At 43.6% G+C, this 15,195-nt stretch overlaps 3 protein-coding genes across 4 annotated transcripts in view; 2 read left to right on the forward strand and 1 right to left on the reverse strand.

Annotated features, from left to right (window-relative positions):
* The window catches only part of LOC100121596 (CUGBP Elav-like family member 4), a 566,446-nt gene that overhangs the window by 356,891 nt on the left and 194,360 nt on the right, over nt 1–15,195 (reverse strand). The gene's annotated exons all lie outside the window — the stretch shown is intronic.
* On the forward strand, nt 1,339–3,052 carry LOC100116632 (chymotrypsin-1). Its single transcript, XM_031930206.2, has 5 exons — nt 1,339–1,812; nt 1,886–2,030; nt 2,101–2,362; nt 2,539–2,691; nt 2,770–3,052. Exons 1-5 carry the CDS (start codon nt 1,758–1,760, stop codon nt 2,935–2,937), a joined length of 783 nt encoding a protein of 260 aa, XP_031786066.1. The 5' UTR covers nt 1,339–1,757; the 3' UTR covers nt 2,938–3,052.
* LOC100116591 (transcription elongation factor 1 homolog) lies at nt 5,337–6,347 on the forward strand. The gene is made up of 2 exons (XM_001600992.6): nt 5,337–5,606; nt 5,687–6,347. The coding sequence occupies exons 1-2, from the start codon at nt 5,491–5,493 to the stop codon at nt 5,820–5,822; spliced, it is 252 nt and encodes an 83-aa protein (XP_001601042.1). The 5' UTR covers nt 5,337–5,490; the 3' UTR covers nt 5,823–6,347.

The raw sequence follows: 15,195 nt of genomic DNA on the forward strand, positions 1-15,195 counted from the left end.
TCGGCTAGTTTGTGCGCTTGTTTGAGTAATTTTTTAAAACAATTTTCGAGCCGCACGCGATGACTGCCTATTTTATATACGCACGGGTGATCTATCAAAGTAACGTTTTTATTCCTAATAATTATGCGTTGAACTGAAAATTCGTATTTTAGACAAAATTACCCCTATTACTGCAGTTCTAAATTCAGCGCTGAGTAACCGGCTGTAATTTACACGAATTTAGCGCAATTAGTGCACGTTTAACAGAGCGTCCTCATCTACCCGACCAGACAGTCACCTCCTGAATAAACAATTCAATTATCGTACGCAAAAGCCTCCTGCCTGATAAGAGCCGACGAAAAAAAGGAGTAAAGCTCGTGCAGGGCGCGTGAGAGAATAAGAGAGAAAGAGACAGAGAGTCTATAGTACACAGCAGAGCAAAAGGAGTTTCGCCGCCACCGGCGGTGCTATCCGACCCTGAACTTGCGTCGTCGTCGTTGCGGGGGAGGGAGAGCGCGCGACGCGTCGATCGATATACGCGACAGGTTCACTGGCCCGCTTCGCTTATATTTGCACTGTCTGTCTCTCTTTCCAAAGCTGCTCCTTTTTTGCATATAATTACATATGCTTTTAATTGCAAGAAAGACGTAGTGCTCGACTTACACTATATATGCGACGAAGTATATTTTTAATCCAAACAGCACTGCTTTGACTAACAGCTGTTGTTTTAGCGTAATAATGAGACCGACGCCAAAGCAACAATACACGGGAATTCAGCATTGTCGCGCGCGCGCGAACAAGTGGTCTCGAAAGCTCGCGGCAAAACAATAAGCTCTCCCTACTTCTCAATCGTTTCGACAATTAAACGAAAAATGCAATGGCTCGAGAGGTCAGGCGAGGCAGAAGAAAGCCTCTCTCTCTCTCGGCAAGCACAATGGTCGGCACACTGCTCCACGATAAGTCCGCGGAAGAATGGAAGTTTCCAATTTCACGCGTCAACAATGGGTTTATCTTGAATCGGCAGCTATTAGAAGCCATTCGAGGACACATGCTGTGCTGCTGCTGCTTGCTGGATATCGATTGGACGCGCCAAGAGAGAGAGCGAGAGAGAGAGAGAGAGAGAGAGAGAGAGAGAGAGAGAGAGAGAGAGAGAGAGAACGGCCACTTGAGCCTTTTCTCAAGGTATATAGCACTGCGGAGGTGGAGAAGAAAAATAGGAGGAGGCCGATGCCGCCGAGAAGGAAAACAAGATCGACGAGTGCCTATATATACGTCTGTGTGTGTATGTGTATGTGTGGAGGGAGACTCGTGCGAGAGGAATCTGAGAATTGTCAAGCGCTCGGAAATTGCTTGGAAAATATAACGTTCGGCGAGCCGAGTTCGATATTACGTTTAGCTCTTGCGGTCTGTATTTTTAAAAAAAGAATTTCGGAATTCGGCGTACGTTAGATTGGGTTTCATGCTTCCGGTACTTTTCTCCGAACTCGGAAAAGAGCGCATGACATTTTTTTGTAATGACACTTGAAATAGCGCAGATTGTAAATTGATACGGGAAGTGGTTTTCGCGAAGTTTAATGAGTTATAAAACCCAAGCTTGGATTTGATTTACGATCGCAATTATGCAATAGTGCACTTTTCGAACGCGGGATGTAAAAAAGTCAATTATTAACAGTAATGCAGATTCGAAGTCTTCCTGTTTAGATAAATGCAAGATAATGAAACGTATTTAAAAAGGCAACTTTTTGCACTAGTTATTAGTTAGTTTTTCTGGTGGCAAAATGAGGCAACTCTTATTTAATATTTTACTTCTTTGCGTCTTGAATGCAGTATGGGGTAATTTTGTTTAATTTTAGACATATAAGATTTTGTAAATTGATTGGTTCTAATTTTCTTGATTTATTAAAAGGACAACCTCGAATAAGAAACGGCCAAAATGCAAAACTGGGCCAATTTCCTTATCAAGCAATGCTGTTATTAAACAATCATAACCTATGCGGTGGATCGATCATTCATAAACGTTGGATTCTCACAGCAGCTCACTGCATAAAGAAGTAAGTTCTAATTAGAGACAAATTCACTCTTAAAATTTTTTTCCTGAAATAATCAAGTTTCGGCCAATAGGACTCCGAATGTCGACCAATATAAGATTGCCATCGGTGGCGTTAAAAGTAATACAAAAGATAGTACTAAATATACAGTAGAAGCCATCGTAAAACATGAAGAATTTAGTGACAGCTTCTACGATGGCCTTTATGACATTGCACTTATACGACTGAAAAGTGACATTCGATTCAATAAATATGTGAGCCCAATAAAGCTGCCCACTAATAATTCAAATCAGTATGAGAATGATTTAGCCGTTTTGTCAGGATGGGGTTTGACGGTAAGCTTTTAATTTTTTTTATAGCACTGCGTGGCATAAGTAATTGCACCCGGGTGCTTATACACGCTGTGCCGTAAAGTACGACTTATGCCACTAGTACCGTCATGCACTATTTCTTCTCGTCTTTCGATCAATATGTAATTTAAAAGATTGTGAAACATTCTTATAATATGTAGCGGAACACACCGGACAGACAATATGTACCAAAAGTCCTGCAATACGTTTTCATGCGAATAGTCGAAAAGAGATATTGCGAAATGTCGTATAATTATGGTATAAGAGAGAGTCACATTTGTACTTCGATTGATGGCGGAAAATCGGCATGCAGTGTAAGAACTTGTCAATATTAACAGGTATTTTTTAAGTTAAGAATCTTGATGATTTTCACAACATTTTTGACAATTTAGGGCGATTCGGGTGGACCGCTCGTTGTCGGCGACACCCAAGTTGGCATAGTTGCATTTGCAGATGACTATTGCGCAAGATCCCGACCGGTTGTATACTCCAGGGTTTCCTTCTATATCTCCTGGATCAAGCGACAGATGACAGTATACAAGGATTCACTGCCGTATTAAAGGAACTATAAATTATTTTTATTATATCAATAAATTAATTGTAAGATTAAGAATATTTTGCGGCTTAGAACGCAGTTCAACTATAGTAATAAAAGTTTCATAATTATAAAGCGTATACATTCGTGCAATAAATATATTCACTGCAAAAGTAAGTAAGGGGAGGATAATTATGAACCACACCATAAAAGTTTCTTAGAAACTACTCACGTAAAAAACATATGTATAGATTATATATAAGTTATATAAACTATATATAATTTGTATATAATCAAATAAAAAAAAGAATTTGATAAATTTGATTTATATATAAATTATATAAAGTTTATAATATAATTTATATATTTTTAATACTTGGATTAAAAATATTATTTTTATAAACCGTTATTAAATGCAATATTCAAAAATTACGATTTTTTCCGAATAAATTACGTGGTATACATACATAGCTATCATAGTACAAGTGTTTTTCGTCGACTTCGTTTAACGGTAAAAAGTGAATACAAGTACATGTCGGATGCATTGGAATAAGAATATCGCCTAAATCAATGTTTATTTGAGGATACAGTATTAGAGATTCTAATTGCCGCACTTAAAGAAGCACATTATTATCAACTACAATAAAAAACAAAATCTCTCCATAACAAGATCTTCTATTCTAATTTATGATCAAATTTTTCCTTTTCTTTTGCCTTTGATACATTATTGTCTTTTCGGTCTCTCCCGCTAATTGCCTTAAATATGACGAGATTGAATTCCGCATGTAAAAATAGTATATAAAAAAAATTTGTTAATTCAAGTAATAAATATATAAACTTTATATAATTTATATATAAATTATATATCAAATTCTTTTTTTATTTGATTATATATACATTATATATAGTTTATATAACTCTATAAAAAATTATATATAGAGCTCTTTATATAACTTATATATAATCTATAGATAGGTTTTTTACGTGGGTAACGGCACCTCGCATGCGACCATTGCCACATACCTATACAGTCATTTCAATGTTAGACCTAGAGATGGCGTTTGATTGATAGGGTCTTCGAAGAATCCGAAAATTCTGACATGACCCTAAGATCTCTGTCTACCTACACGGAAAAAGGTTTTCAGCGGTTTTTCGCACGCCTCGAGAAGTAGCGAGTTCCTGATTCTGTGGCAGCGCGTTTCACTGTGCTGGAATCAGTTTCTCGGATTCCAAGCAGTGAGTTTTGACGTGCTATCCCGCCAGCCAGGCGGTAGACTAGGAAGAGTGGGGAGAAGAGAGACCAAGACAGAAACAGTAAACACGCGCGCTGATTGGTCCGCGCGTCGTGACTTTGGAGTGTGGGGCATGCGTCCGAAAACGTCGAGGCGTGCATCCGAAAAACAGGTTCCACGCTTGAGATGGAAGCGAAAAATCGCTGAAAACCTTCTGTGTACACGGAAAATAGTTCGCAGGCTCCGTGGCGCTGTCGATAGCGTCGAGAGAGCTGTATTGTACAGGCCCCTCCGCACTGACGCGCATCGCGCTCCAGACTGTACGCACCTTCCCCTCTTCTGCGCTACAACCTGACCGACACTACGGCGCACGTGTTTTTCCGTGCGGCGTTTGCGAAGTCGGGAGCTCGATCGGTAGGAACGAGTCCTGTTGCTGTCCATAAGTGGCCGTAGGCCACCAAGGTCCAAGAATCCACCAAGGTTTTTCTAATGTATTTTAACCCCCTGAAACCGAATCCGCAAAGTGTTTTGCACTAAAGTCGGGCATTAATTAGTTGTAAACAATTTTCCCGAAAAATTTTCCATTTACCGGTGTGAAATGTTTTTTTCAATTCTTTGTACATATTTAAGAAGAAAATGTTCCGCTATATTTTTTCGTAAAATTCATTGCTTTTCGTTGAAAAATCATTGAAGTTTCCGAAATTTAGGTTGAAAACGTTGAAATTGCAATACTTTTATTCTGTGGTTTTCTTCAATTTGCAAGTAAACTAATAGACTTAGAGGGGTGCTCTCGCTGACTTTTTTGTAGATAATTAAATAATGAACAACTTTTATTTCAAACTTTTTCCGCTAAAATCAATACTTTTCGAACCGCAGAGGAAAATGTGAAAAAAAGTGCCGAATTCGAACTTTAATTGTTTATAAAAAAGTTGGCGTACAAAATTGGTGGCTTTGTTCCAGATATTATTGTTCTACATACTGTTCCTGACCATTTCCAACAATAAAATTGCTATCAGGAATTTTTACAGCGAAAAAACCTAATTTGACTGGCCTACCGTTCAAGCTTCCGACTTCGCAAACGTCGCACGGAAAAATACCTGCGTCGCAGTGTCGGTCAGGCTGTAGCACAGAAGAGGGGGAAGCTACACACAGTCTGGCGCGTGATGCGCAGCAGTGGGGAGGGGCCTGTACAATACAGCTCTCTCGACGCTGTCGACATCGCCACGGAACCTGCGAACTATTTTCCGTGTAGACTGTTAGAAAAATTCCGACGCAGACGCTACTTCATCATCACTCGACATTCGAGTGCCAACTGTCTTCGGAGTATCATAGTCGGCATCAGCAGCATGGGCAGAAGGAAGAGCAACCGTAAGCCTCCCCCGAAGCGCAAGGCGATCGTTCCTCTGGACATACTTTTTGACTGTCCGTTTTGCAATCACGAGAAAGCTTGTGAAGTGCTAATGTAAGCTAGTTTTAGTGATATTTTTCCATAGAAATCTATACTTGAAGATAGGCTATTAAGACCATATTGCTTTTCCACAGGGACAAGGGTCGAAGAACTGCAAGAATTACCTGCAGAATCTGCTCGGAGGACTACCAGACCAGCGTCAACGCCCTCTCCGAGCCGCTCGATGTCTACAACGATTGGATCGACGCCTGCGAAGCCACCAACAACTGACGCGGCGTCGTGACGCAGAGTCGTTATGCTTCCGGTCTGGACATTTTACTACACCCTCCCCTTCAACAAGTACACGGAAAAACTTTTGGTACCCTGGGAGCTTTAAAAATTATACACATAATTTATTTGGAGTCCTCACGACGCGGTTTTGACTCTACGTTATATTATTTTAGAAGCTCTGTACATCCGAGATTCTCGGATGTACAGAGACTCCAACTTGAAATCCTGGGGCGCCCAATTCCCGACTGCAAGCCATTCCCCCACCACGCGAGCGTGTTTAGGCACACGAAGAAAACGGTAGTGGGGGAAGCCTGCATCTCGGCCCGCCTCGGCATGCATGCCAGAATGGGGGCCCCAGAGATCCAAAAGTGGAATCTCTTAGACTCCAAGAGTTTCGGACTACCCAGAGTGCCAAAAGTTTTTCTATGTACTTAAATAATACTCAACGAACTTCATCATGTAACCCAAAATTTCCAATCATGTGACTTAAAAATTAATAAAGCTCATGAAAAATCAATGAAAAAACCGCTGCCAATTCATTGGCACGTAGCTTCCTCCAACTAAATTTACAAGTCCAATAAATAAAATATTGTTTTAATATATTTATATATCTGCTTGCTAATGTATGAGGCGATTTTTGATACACAATTTAATAAAAGTTTTGGATAGTTCATTGTCCAAAAGTTTGCAGACCCCTCTGTTTTCTTATTATAGAATACGAACACTGTCGTCAATTTTTTTTCACAGCAATTCACGCATGTTTACATGTGTTCCTAACCAACCTAACCATCAAAACCGCAGGGTATTCATTAGATAGGTCTCTCGCGCAATTTTCAAGAAAACGATTTTTACATTTTAGCTCTTTAGTTGAAAACCGCTTGATGGAATCGTTTAAAATTTTAACAGCAGATAGCTTTTTTTATAGTGAATCACCAAATAAAATTTTGAAGCATTTGACTGCATTGTTTTAGAGATATGAGGAATCAAAAAATTAAAAAAAAAGAATTGAAACCTTGATATCTTACGAACCATAGGGGTTTGAAAGCTGTGCAATAAACTTAGCCAAAACACATAAAATATCTACTTTTTCCCGAAATCTCAAGTGCAATAAGGCCTTTTTGCGTCCGTAATCAAGGCACAAAAAAACCTATTTTGTCAGTTTTCGATTTATTACTGAAAAAATAAGTAGTCAAATCACTTGAAATTTTAATGGGTATAGTTTGACACGTGACCTATTGACATTTTCGCGAAGTTATGATGTTTAGTTTCAGAGATATGAATTTTAAAAAGAAAATCGCCGTATTCATTTTAACTGCCGAACAAAGCGATCAATCCCGAGCACCAAACGAGGAAAAGTAGGTAATTTTATTCTCTTTCAAATGCATTATAGCTGAACTGTTTGTAACAATGGGATGATTGAAAAAAACGCAAAATAGTGTTTTTAAAAATCAAAAAATGGCCATAAAAAATATAGTTAAGAAATTAAAAAATAACTGTTTTTTTTCCGAATTCAGAATCCAAAAATATATATGCATGTCAAATTTTATTGATATTGACAAAGTAGTTCCAGAAATATTACGGTATACATACACACACATACACATCAATACGGACATTTTCCAAAAACACTTGATTTGAACTTCTAACACACTAAAAAGTATTTTCTAGAAGTTTTGAAGAAACTCAAAATTTTACTATTACAAAGCTTCCTCTAGGAGGAAGCAAACTGTTAACTCTTCTTGCTACAATACATCTAACAAAAATACCTTGCGTACACCGCGTTTACAATCATTGCTTTTGAAAATCCTGCTACACATTCACACGTATCTACAGTGCTATGGCCGAATATAGCAACGACGACGACGACGGCGCCTCACGTCAGCGTCGTTATCGTGCCTGCGCGCAAGATCCGGTCGTTATACGGCGGCACGTGAAAGGAGGAACGCCAGGCCGTGACGCTGCTTTCGCGCCTCTATTCACCTTCGACGACGTCGACGAATTAGCGCGACTCGTCACGTCCCTTTTTTGCGCCGTACCCACGGCGCCAAACTTCCAGAATCGTGCGCACGTGCAGACACGCTGATTTACTCGGTGTTTTCTTTCTACGAATTTTCTCCTCGCTTTTTTTTCGTTACCGCGCAATGGTTAGCAATAGTTTTTTTTCGTAATTTTTGGCTTTTGACAATTTTTCATGTTTTTAGCGTTAGTCCGAGGAAAGAGAATAATTGATAGATAGAAAGAGAGGAAAGAGAGACGCAACAGCTGCGACGCATCGAGTGGGAGGAGAGACTTTTTCGTTTGCGCGTCGTTTGATGTAGCGCAATATGACGTGACGCGCTCAAAGACACGCATCGCTCCGTGGCGAGTCGCAGCACTCTGTGTAGTGCCCGTGTCTCGTGCATGTAATAGGTTGCTCTGCAGTAATGAATCGTGACAGAGGGTATTATTACGCAATCGATATGCGATACTAGACGCACCGAAAGCTACACACGCGCTATGCTTTTTACTGAAAAATTGAACCAGGCAAAGCATCAAGCACGCTCAACAATTTTACGTTGATGTAATAAAAAATCAAATCGCTTTTCTCATGAACATTCAGCCTGTCAATACGTCTCAGTCCCCAAGCCGAAAGCATTCACCCCACTTCGTCAAGCAAAAAAAAAAACTGAATACAGCCATAAGAATACGAAACGCAGCATCCGAAGACCCAACCGAGAATAAAAGGCAGAGCGGGAGCGCGAAGAGTCATCCCTCGGAGGAGAAACTTTTCCCTCTCTTCTCCGCCTGACTTTCAAGCACAGCAAAGAATGGAAAAACGCGAGCCTGCTCCCGACGCACTTTCGGAGAGAGAAGGAAGGTGAAGGGCGCGAGCGGCATAGATGTGTAATTGGAATTCCGCGACGTCTCAAGATGTTATTTCAAACCGTTTTTCACGTTCAACGCGGCTCATTTCTCACGCTCTCGGTTTCGCCGCAGAGACGTCGCGCGCCGTGAAAATTGTTTTTCCGTATATTCCGCTTCTTCTTCTTCTTGCCTTATGCTATATTTGAGACGCGAGAGTCTCGAGTGCATTTTCAAGTCGTGGCCTTGAACGTTGCTCGTTCGACATTTTTTTTGCACTTCAAAATTTTGTATCTATCCGACTACAGTTGAAAATACCACTCGAAAGCTCGAAAAAACAAAAAAATCCTAATGATTCTCGTCACGAGCTGAAAAGAGCCAGCGGACAAGCAGCGCGGCTGAAGTGTCGCTGCAGCGTCACTCGTCTCTGTAGCATCCTCGTGGTGCGAAAAGTCGCCATTAATCTTCATTATGATCTCCTTCTAACGAAGCCGTGGCGTAATCCGCGCCGACGGTCAACACGAGACAAAGGCGGACCTCTGAATAACGCGACGTTTCCTCGGAAGTATGTGCGCGTGAGAAGCGGAGTGCTGAGAGTAAGTGAGGAAAAAAGGCGAGATGTGTGCGCAGCGCAAATTGTACGAGGTGCTTGTTTTGCCAGATTTGCACACATAATCGGGTGTGTTAATCATCGCGGGAGTAGTGCCTCTACTTATCTCAGACATTATACGAAAAAAAAGGCTTCGAATTCGCATAAAGAGCGCGCGGCGCGGAACATTCAAACTCTCTCGTCGGCTCCGACTCTCGCGTATCATTGTACCCTCCATTACGCGAGGCCGTAAGAAATCAAGCGATCCCCCTATCTCTCTTCACTCTCTCAGCAAGTTTATCCGTACTAGCTCGAACTCCCTTCGCTCGGAATGGGAATCGACGAAATATCGCCGCTGGAGGACCTACTACTGTAATTTAGCCTTAAACGGTTCTTCGAGCTTGCGCGCGCGTGACTTTTGATTCGGTTTTCCAGCCGGGCTCTCGCCGCCGAACATCCAAATGGGTAGACGACGATCCCTTCTCTATCTTTCCCTCGCTAGCTCTTTCCTGCTTTATTGGACTTTTGCGAGGACGACGACGATCGGATTCCGAAGAGAGAACGGCTGCCCTTCTTCGCGAGTCTTTCTTTCCGCACTTAGTAGCGCCGGCGCGCATGATTCGCTCGATTAGGAATAATTTCGTTTGCTTCACTGGGGAGAGGCCGATTTGCAAGAAATTTGAAGGAATACAGATTTTGGATTTGCGGGTGATTTATGCTGCATGCTGCTTCATTTTGACGGCATGTAAATTATTTAGTTATCAATATAAATATTATATTTACATATATTTTCAAGATGGAAGCATAATGATTGTGACACTGATCACGGCTTTTGCTCTGACTTATACACACGAATTAAGAGTGCTCCACGATTATTTCGCTGCCGCTGGCTAACTCGTGGCGCTGCTGGCGTTCCGCTGTCAGCTGTAGCGCGGGTCTTTCATATTGAAAGTGGGGGAACGCAATATACTCGCGTAAAATCTATAATTTTGTTTAAAGAATTTTAGTTTTTAATTATAATTTATAAATTTATGCCGAGCTTGTACGGGGTGTTACAGTGTCCTCGCCTATACTGCGTGCACATTTGGTACTCAACCCGCCGCCATATGCACCGCCATGTTGATGACGTAACGGCCTCCGTCATATTGCCAATACAAAGAGCGTCGTCATTCACCTAGCCTTTCCTGTCCCCGGTCAACTTTATAACATCTGACATGACGGGCTTTCTTAATATTCAAAATTATTTTTACCGTTGCGTGCTCTTTTCAGCCATGTACGTGCTTGTCCTAACCTTCTAACCTCAAATTAGCCTCCTTCTACCTTTGCCAGAATTCTATCTACTATGCGTTGCCAGAAGTTTCTGGGTTTCTGTCCGGAATCTGGTGAATTTTCTGTTAGGTCTTTATATGTTATTGTATGTTGATGCATTTTTTCGACATTTTAATCTGCATTATAATTAATCAACAACGCTTCCCCCTTTTTATTCAAAAAGCACTACGATCAAAACTATGGAAAAAATGATAACCTTCAACGATCCTCAAACGCGACAGCGTATAGCGTCATACCTCCTTTAAGGCAGAGAGCAAAAAAAAGTCTGCAGCCTTAAAGAAAGAAACGAAGAAGTAAGGCCGGGCGAGAAACCAGAGAGAAGAAACAGAAGAGACTACTACTGTGCGCTCACTCTTTCAACTCTCGGCTATGCCACTACCACTAGCAGCAGACGGGCTCGCGTCGCGCATATATACTGAATTGAAATTAACATAAAATCGAAATGCCGCCGCGGGGCGCAAACTTGGCGCATAAAGAGTCAACTGCCCAAGTTCGCTCTGAATGGCTAGACGCAATTCTTCCTCGGAGAAATTCAACGACGTCTACTACCTCCACCAGCACAGCTACTACTCTTCGCCTGCAGCGGAAAATCTTTGGAATAATTAGGTGAAACGCGCCTTTTTCCGCGCATGATTAATCAAACGCCGACGGGAGCACGTGTCTGTGAGCTGAGGGAGGTGAGAGAGAGTGAGAGAGACAGAGTTCGCTGCGCGGATAGCTTCGTCCGGTAATGAAGTTCCAGCTCTCTTGCTCTCTCTGAAGGGCTTGATGCGGGAGCTTGGGTTTTTAATTAAAAGTTTGGCAGCTGCTCTGTGTTGTAGCGTATTTTTTTAATTGGACTCCGCTCGAAAATAAAAAAGAAAAAAACCAACAAACGCGATGAGCAAACAAAAAGTTTACAAGATTTGATAGTCCGCGCGCGCGCGAATGACCCCATCGAGTTCTCTGACCGAGAAAAATGAAGAAAATTTGTCAGAGAGAAGCGAGTCTCTCTCTCTCCGTCTGTCTGATCCGCCAAATTATCGCGAGAGGCTGCCGCGTCGTCGTACAATCTGTCTCCCCTTTTTATCCTCTCTTTTCCGGACGGCGATGTTGGAATTCAGCGAGAACTACCTAAGTACCTCTCCTCGAGGTTACGTTGGGTCAGGTTGGGTTAGTCCACGCGTCTCCGCGTGTGTGTAGGACGCGCGGGTATACACGTGCGCGGGCGCGTGTACGCGTGCGTATAAAAGCTGCTGTGACTCCAAGGTGAAAGAGGTGTGTGCCATTCGAGGATGGAAGCAGCAGGGGGGCACTAATGGTCGAGGATTTTGAATGTCGCCGGAACGATAAGGGACGGAAAGGAAGCCATTATCGTGCTACGTGATCTTCGAAAGAGAGAGAGAGAGAGAGAGAGAGAGAGAGAGAGAGAGAGAGAGAGAGAGAGAGAGAGAGAGAGAGAGAGAGAGAGAGAGAGAGCGTCTAGCTACCCTCCCGTTGTACATTTGAAAAATGTGCGCAAGCGCAAGGGAGAAGCGAAGACTTCCTCTCTCTGCTACTACTACTGTGTTCGCCTCTTCTGCTGCTGCACTCGAAAATACGTGCAAAAAATACGCAGTGCCGCGGATTGCACTGTGCCGGGAGAAGAGAGACGATATTCCCGCTTTTGCTCTTCTAGTGGAACGAGCCTGCTGTGCCGCGTATGCCAGGTGTATATGCGCACGAATCGGTATATCGAAGTACTGCAGTCTGCGGGGAGTGTAGGAAGTGTACGCTCGTGTGTCAGAGGATGGAACAATTTTTTTTCGAAAAAAATTTTTTGACGCGTCCCTCGTATTTCCGTTGGTTTATCTTTTGAACTCATCGCTTAAACACGACGACAAAAGCCCTTTTCACTTAAATATACGTTCCGCACATATGAAATTTCTCCCTTCTGGGAGAAAAAAAGAGAAACAGAAAAAAATTCAAGTGCGCGCGAGCTTGCGCGGTCATCCGGCGCATATGCGCGTCTCCTCATCCTTAATTCACGACCGGCGACGTGCTTACTTACATGCACGTAAGACTCCTTTTCATATTTCACGTCCGCCCGACGGCTGCTCTCAGGTGAATTAAGCCGCCCGGCCGAGCTCGAAAGGGGAGAGAATTTTTCGATGGGAGAGCCGGGCGAAAACACACGAGACGGATATGCGCAGGTATATCCGCGAAGAGGAGCTTTGTACGTGGAAATAAAGAATGAAAAATGAGCACGTCACCGTATTAATGGGCTAGATACGAATTTAGCTCTCCCTTGTATTCGGTTAATAATTCAAAGAAATACTATAAACAAACTACTCGTGTATACTGTACATCATCAAGTCATGGTATAGAGTATAAGTACCGCGAAAGCCGCGAGACCCGAGACACAGTAGCTCCGTCATGCACACACACACTTGGCGTCTTACATACACACATCAGCGCAGCGCACCTACTTACCTCGACGCAGGTCGTATGACTTATTCAAGATAAGTCTAAGTCGCGAAGGGGACAGCAGCGGCAGCAGCACAGCTCTTACGTGCACGTAAATTACTTAGACGTGCGCGTGCGCGTGGAAGATCAAAGCGGAACTCTGCGCTCGCGCGCCTCCGATTACTTAACTCGTTTTGTTCGTGAATGTATGAATTTGAGATTGCGGAGAGAAGGCCGCATTTGGGTTAATGCACGCGTCGAGAGCGCGCTCTGATGTGTTTAGTCGGGGATTATACCTCGCAACGGGTGTATGCAGCGAAAGAGGAGTTCGCCGAGAAGATCGGCAATGATTTTGAGAGATCGGCTTGGTTCGGTTAGGTTGAAAGGCCGGTATATTAATACGTTAAATGATTGCTGGGCAGCTCGTAAGTCGCTCTAGCGTAGTATTACCTTGAATATTTGATCATGCTCGCTTATTAATCGGTTATGCACTCGAGCGCGAATTTTGAGGTTATGTTCGAACGAGAAAAGTCAACGTACATTTACAGGCTCTGCCGCAATTATCGCAGCTTTATCTCGATCGCTTAATGTTTCAGTATTTAACATCGCTGTCATCGGCGCCATCATCGTCATTATCCCCGCATCGTCTCAACCAATCGTTCGATCGTCCATCCAGATCAGCTATCGTCATCGCGTCTTAAGCTTGCAGCTTGCACATCGACTACACGCTCACCCTCATCCATTGTTCCTCGACGCTGCACATACCGACACAAACACACACACACATACTCGCAGAGCATCGATGCACCAGAGAGCTGCCCGGCGTAATCAAAGAAGCATTCACTCGAGCGAGCGTGTCAACGAGACCAGAGGCGGAGTAGTAGCGTCGATGCATTATAGTTCATTAATCCGCGCGAGTGTCGCTCGATATCCCGGGGCGCGCGAACAAAGAGCGACGCGGGCTTATCGCTCTGGCGGCGGCGGCCCAACGACGCCTAATACAGAGGGCGCTGGCGTAGTGTGACGGTTTGTCATCAGTCTTCATTACCGACAATGAGAGAGAGAGAGAGAGAGAGAGAGAGAGAGAGAGAGAGAGGGAGAGAGTGACGACGACGTTGCCGGCGTCGTCGCCGCGCGCGCTGCGACCGCGAAAAAATCCATTTCTTTTGGCAGGAGGACACCGAAGATGGATGGAACTCTCTCTCTCTCTCTCTCTCTCTCTCTCTCTCTCTCTCTCTCTCTCTCTCTCTCTCTCTCTCTCTCTCTCTCTGTCCCTGTGTTTTTTTCATTCCCGGTCGCGGCTTGTGTTTTCGCGCTGAATTTTTCCGAAGAATCCAGCGTTAAAGTCTTCTCTTTACGAGTGCGCGGGAATATAACCTCTGTGAGCGCAACGCGCGCGTCGAGATAAGACTGCGAGAGAGCGTATAAACCTCTGACAGCTATAATTTCAAAGGTGGATGGCAGTTACGCCGCAAGTCAAAGTGCATATTGTATGGTTTGAAATACGACTGATAAAAGATACGAGACACGGGCTGGAAAAGAAGCCGACACCTGACCTGGATCCCGTACAGCGCCATCTGGCGCATAACATTTTCGATTCAAGTCCCTCACGCGTATATTATATAATGCGACGACGATTTATGGAAAGTCCAAACAATTTTCAGCGTATAGAGAGCTGCTGCTGTTACTACTACGGCGATTAAGTGGTATAAGAGGAGGGGAAAAAAACAATTTGGCGCCAGCCGAGCTGGTAAGTGTCGCGCGATACTTTAACGCCATCGCTCACGCAGTCGGAAGCGCTCGCTCTCGCGATACACGTGAAGGAGGTCCGCGGAGTAATTGCACAGCCGGGCGTCTCTCTCTCTCTCTCTCTCTCTCTCTCTCTCTCGCTCTCTCCCTCTTACTCCTATCTATTTCGAGATCGAAGTTGCCGCCCGTTTGCATGCAAACGAGGCCTTAATACGCGCAAGCCTTGCCCCCGGAGATTCGCCTATGTGTATACGTCCGTACAAGGGCCGCCGTGCGTTTTTGCGCGCGATCTCGGCTTCTTGCCACGGTTTTACAATGGATTCTGATGGGCTTTTGGTTGTCCCCTTAATTCGAGCTGTACACGTTGTTTACGGCGCGCGCAACAACGCGTATCGGCCATTCGATCCGCGAGCATCGTAATCTAATGAACCGAGCAAGAAC

The sequence above is a fragment of the Nasonia vitripennis genome, chromosome 1 (genome assembly GCF_009193385.2).
Source record: "Nasonia vitripennis strain AsymCx chromosome 1, Nvit_psr_1.1, whole genome shotgun sequence".
Classification (NCBI taxonomy): domain Eukaryota; kingdom Metazoa; phylum Arthropoda; class Insecta; order Hymenoptera; family Pteromalidae; genus Nasonia; species Nasonia vitripennis.

Bases quoted from the DNA above. Each gene is read 5' to 3' on its own strand.
- LOC100116632 (XM_031930206.2), top strand. From the start codon at position 1,758: ATGAGGCAACTCTTATTTAATATTTTACTTCTTTGCGTCTTGAATGCA. The intron at 1,813-1,885 runs GTAATTTTGTTT...ATTTATTAAAAG, and splicing joins CGTCTTGAATGCAGTATGGG to GACAACCTCGAATAAGAAAC. The intron at 2,363-2,538 runs GTAAGCTTTTAA...TATAATATGTAG, and splicing joins TGTCAGGATGGGGTTTGACG to CGGAACACACCGGACAGACA.
- LOC100116591 (XM_001600992.6), top strand. From the start codon at position 5,491: ATGGGCAGAAGGAAGAGCAACCGTAAGCCTCCCCCGAAGCGCAAGGCG. The intron at 5,607-5,686 runs GTAAGCTAGTTT...GCTTTTCCACAG, and splicing joins AAAGCTTGTGAAGTGCTAAT to GGACAAGGGTCGAAGAACTG.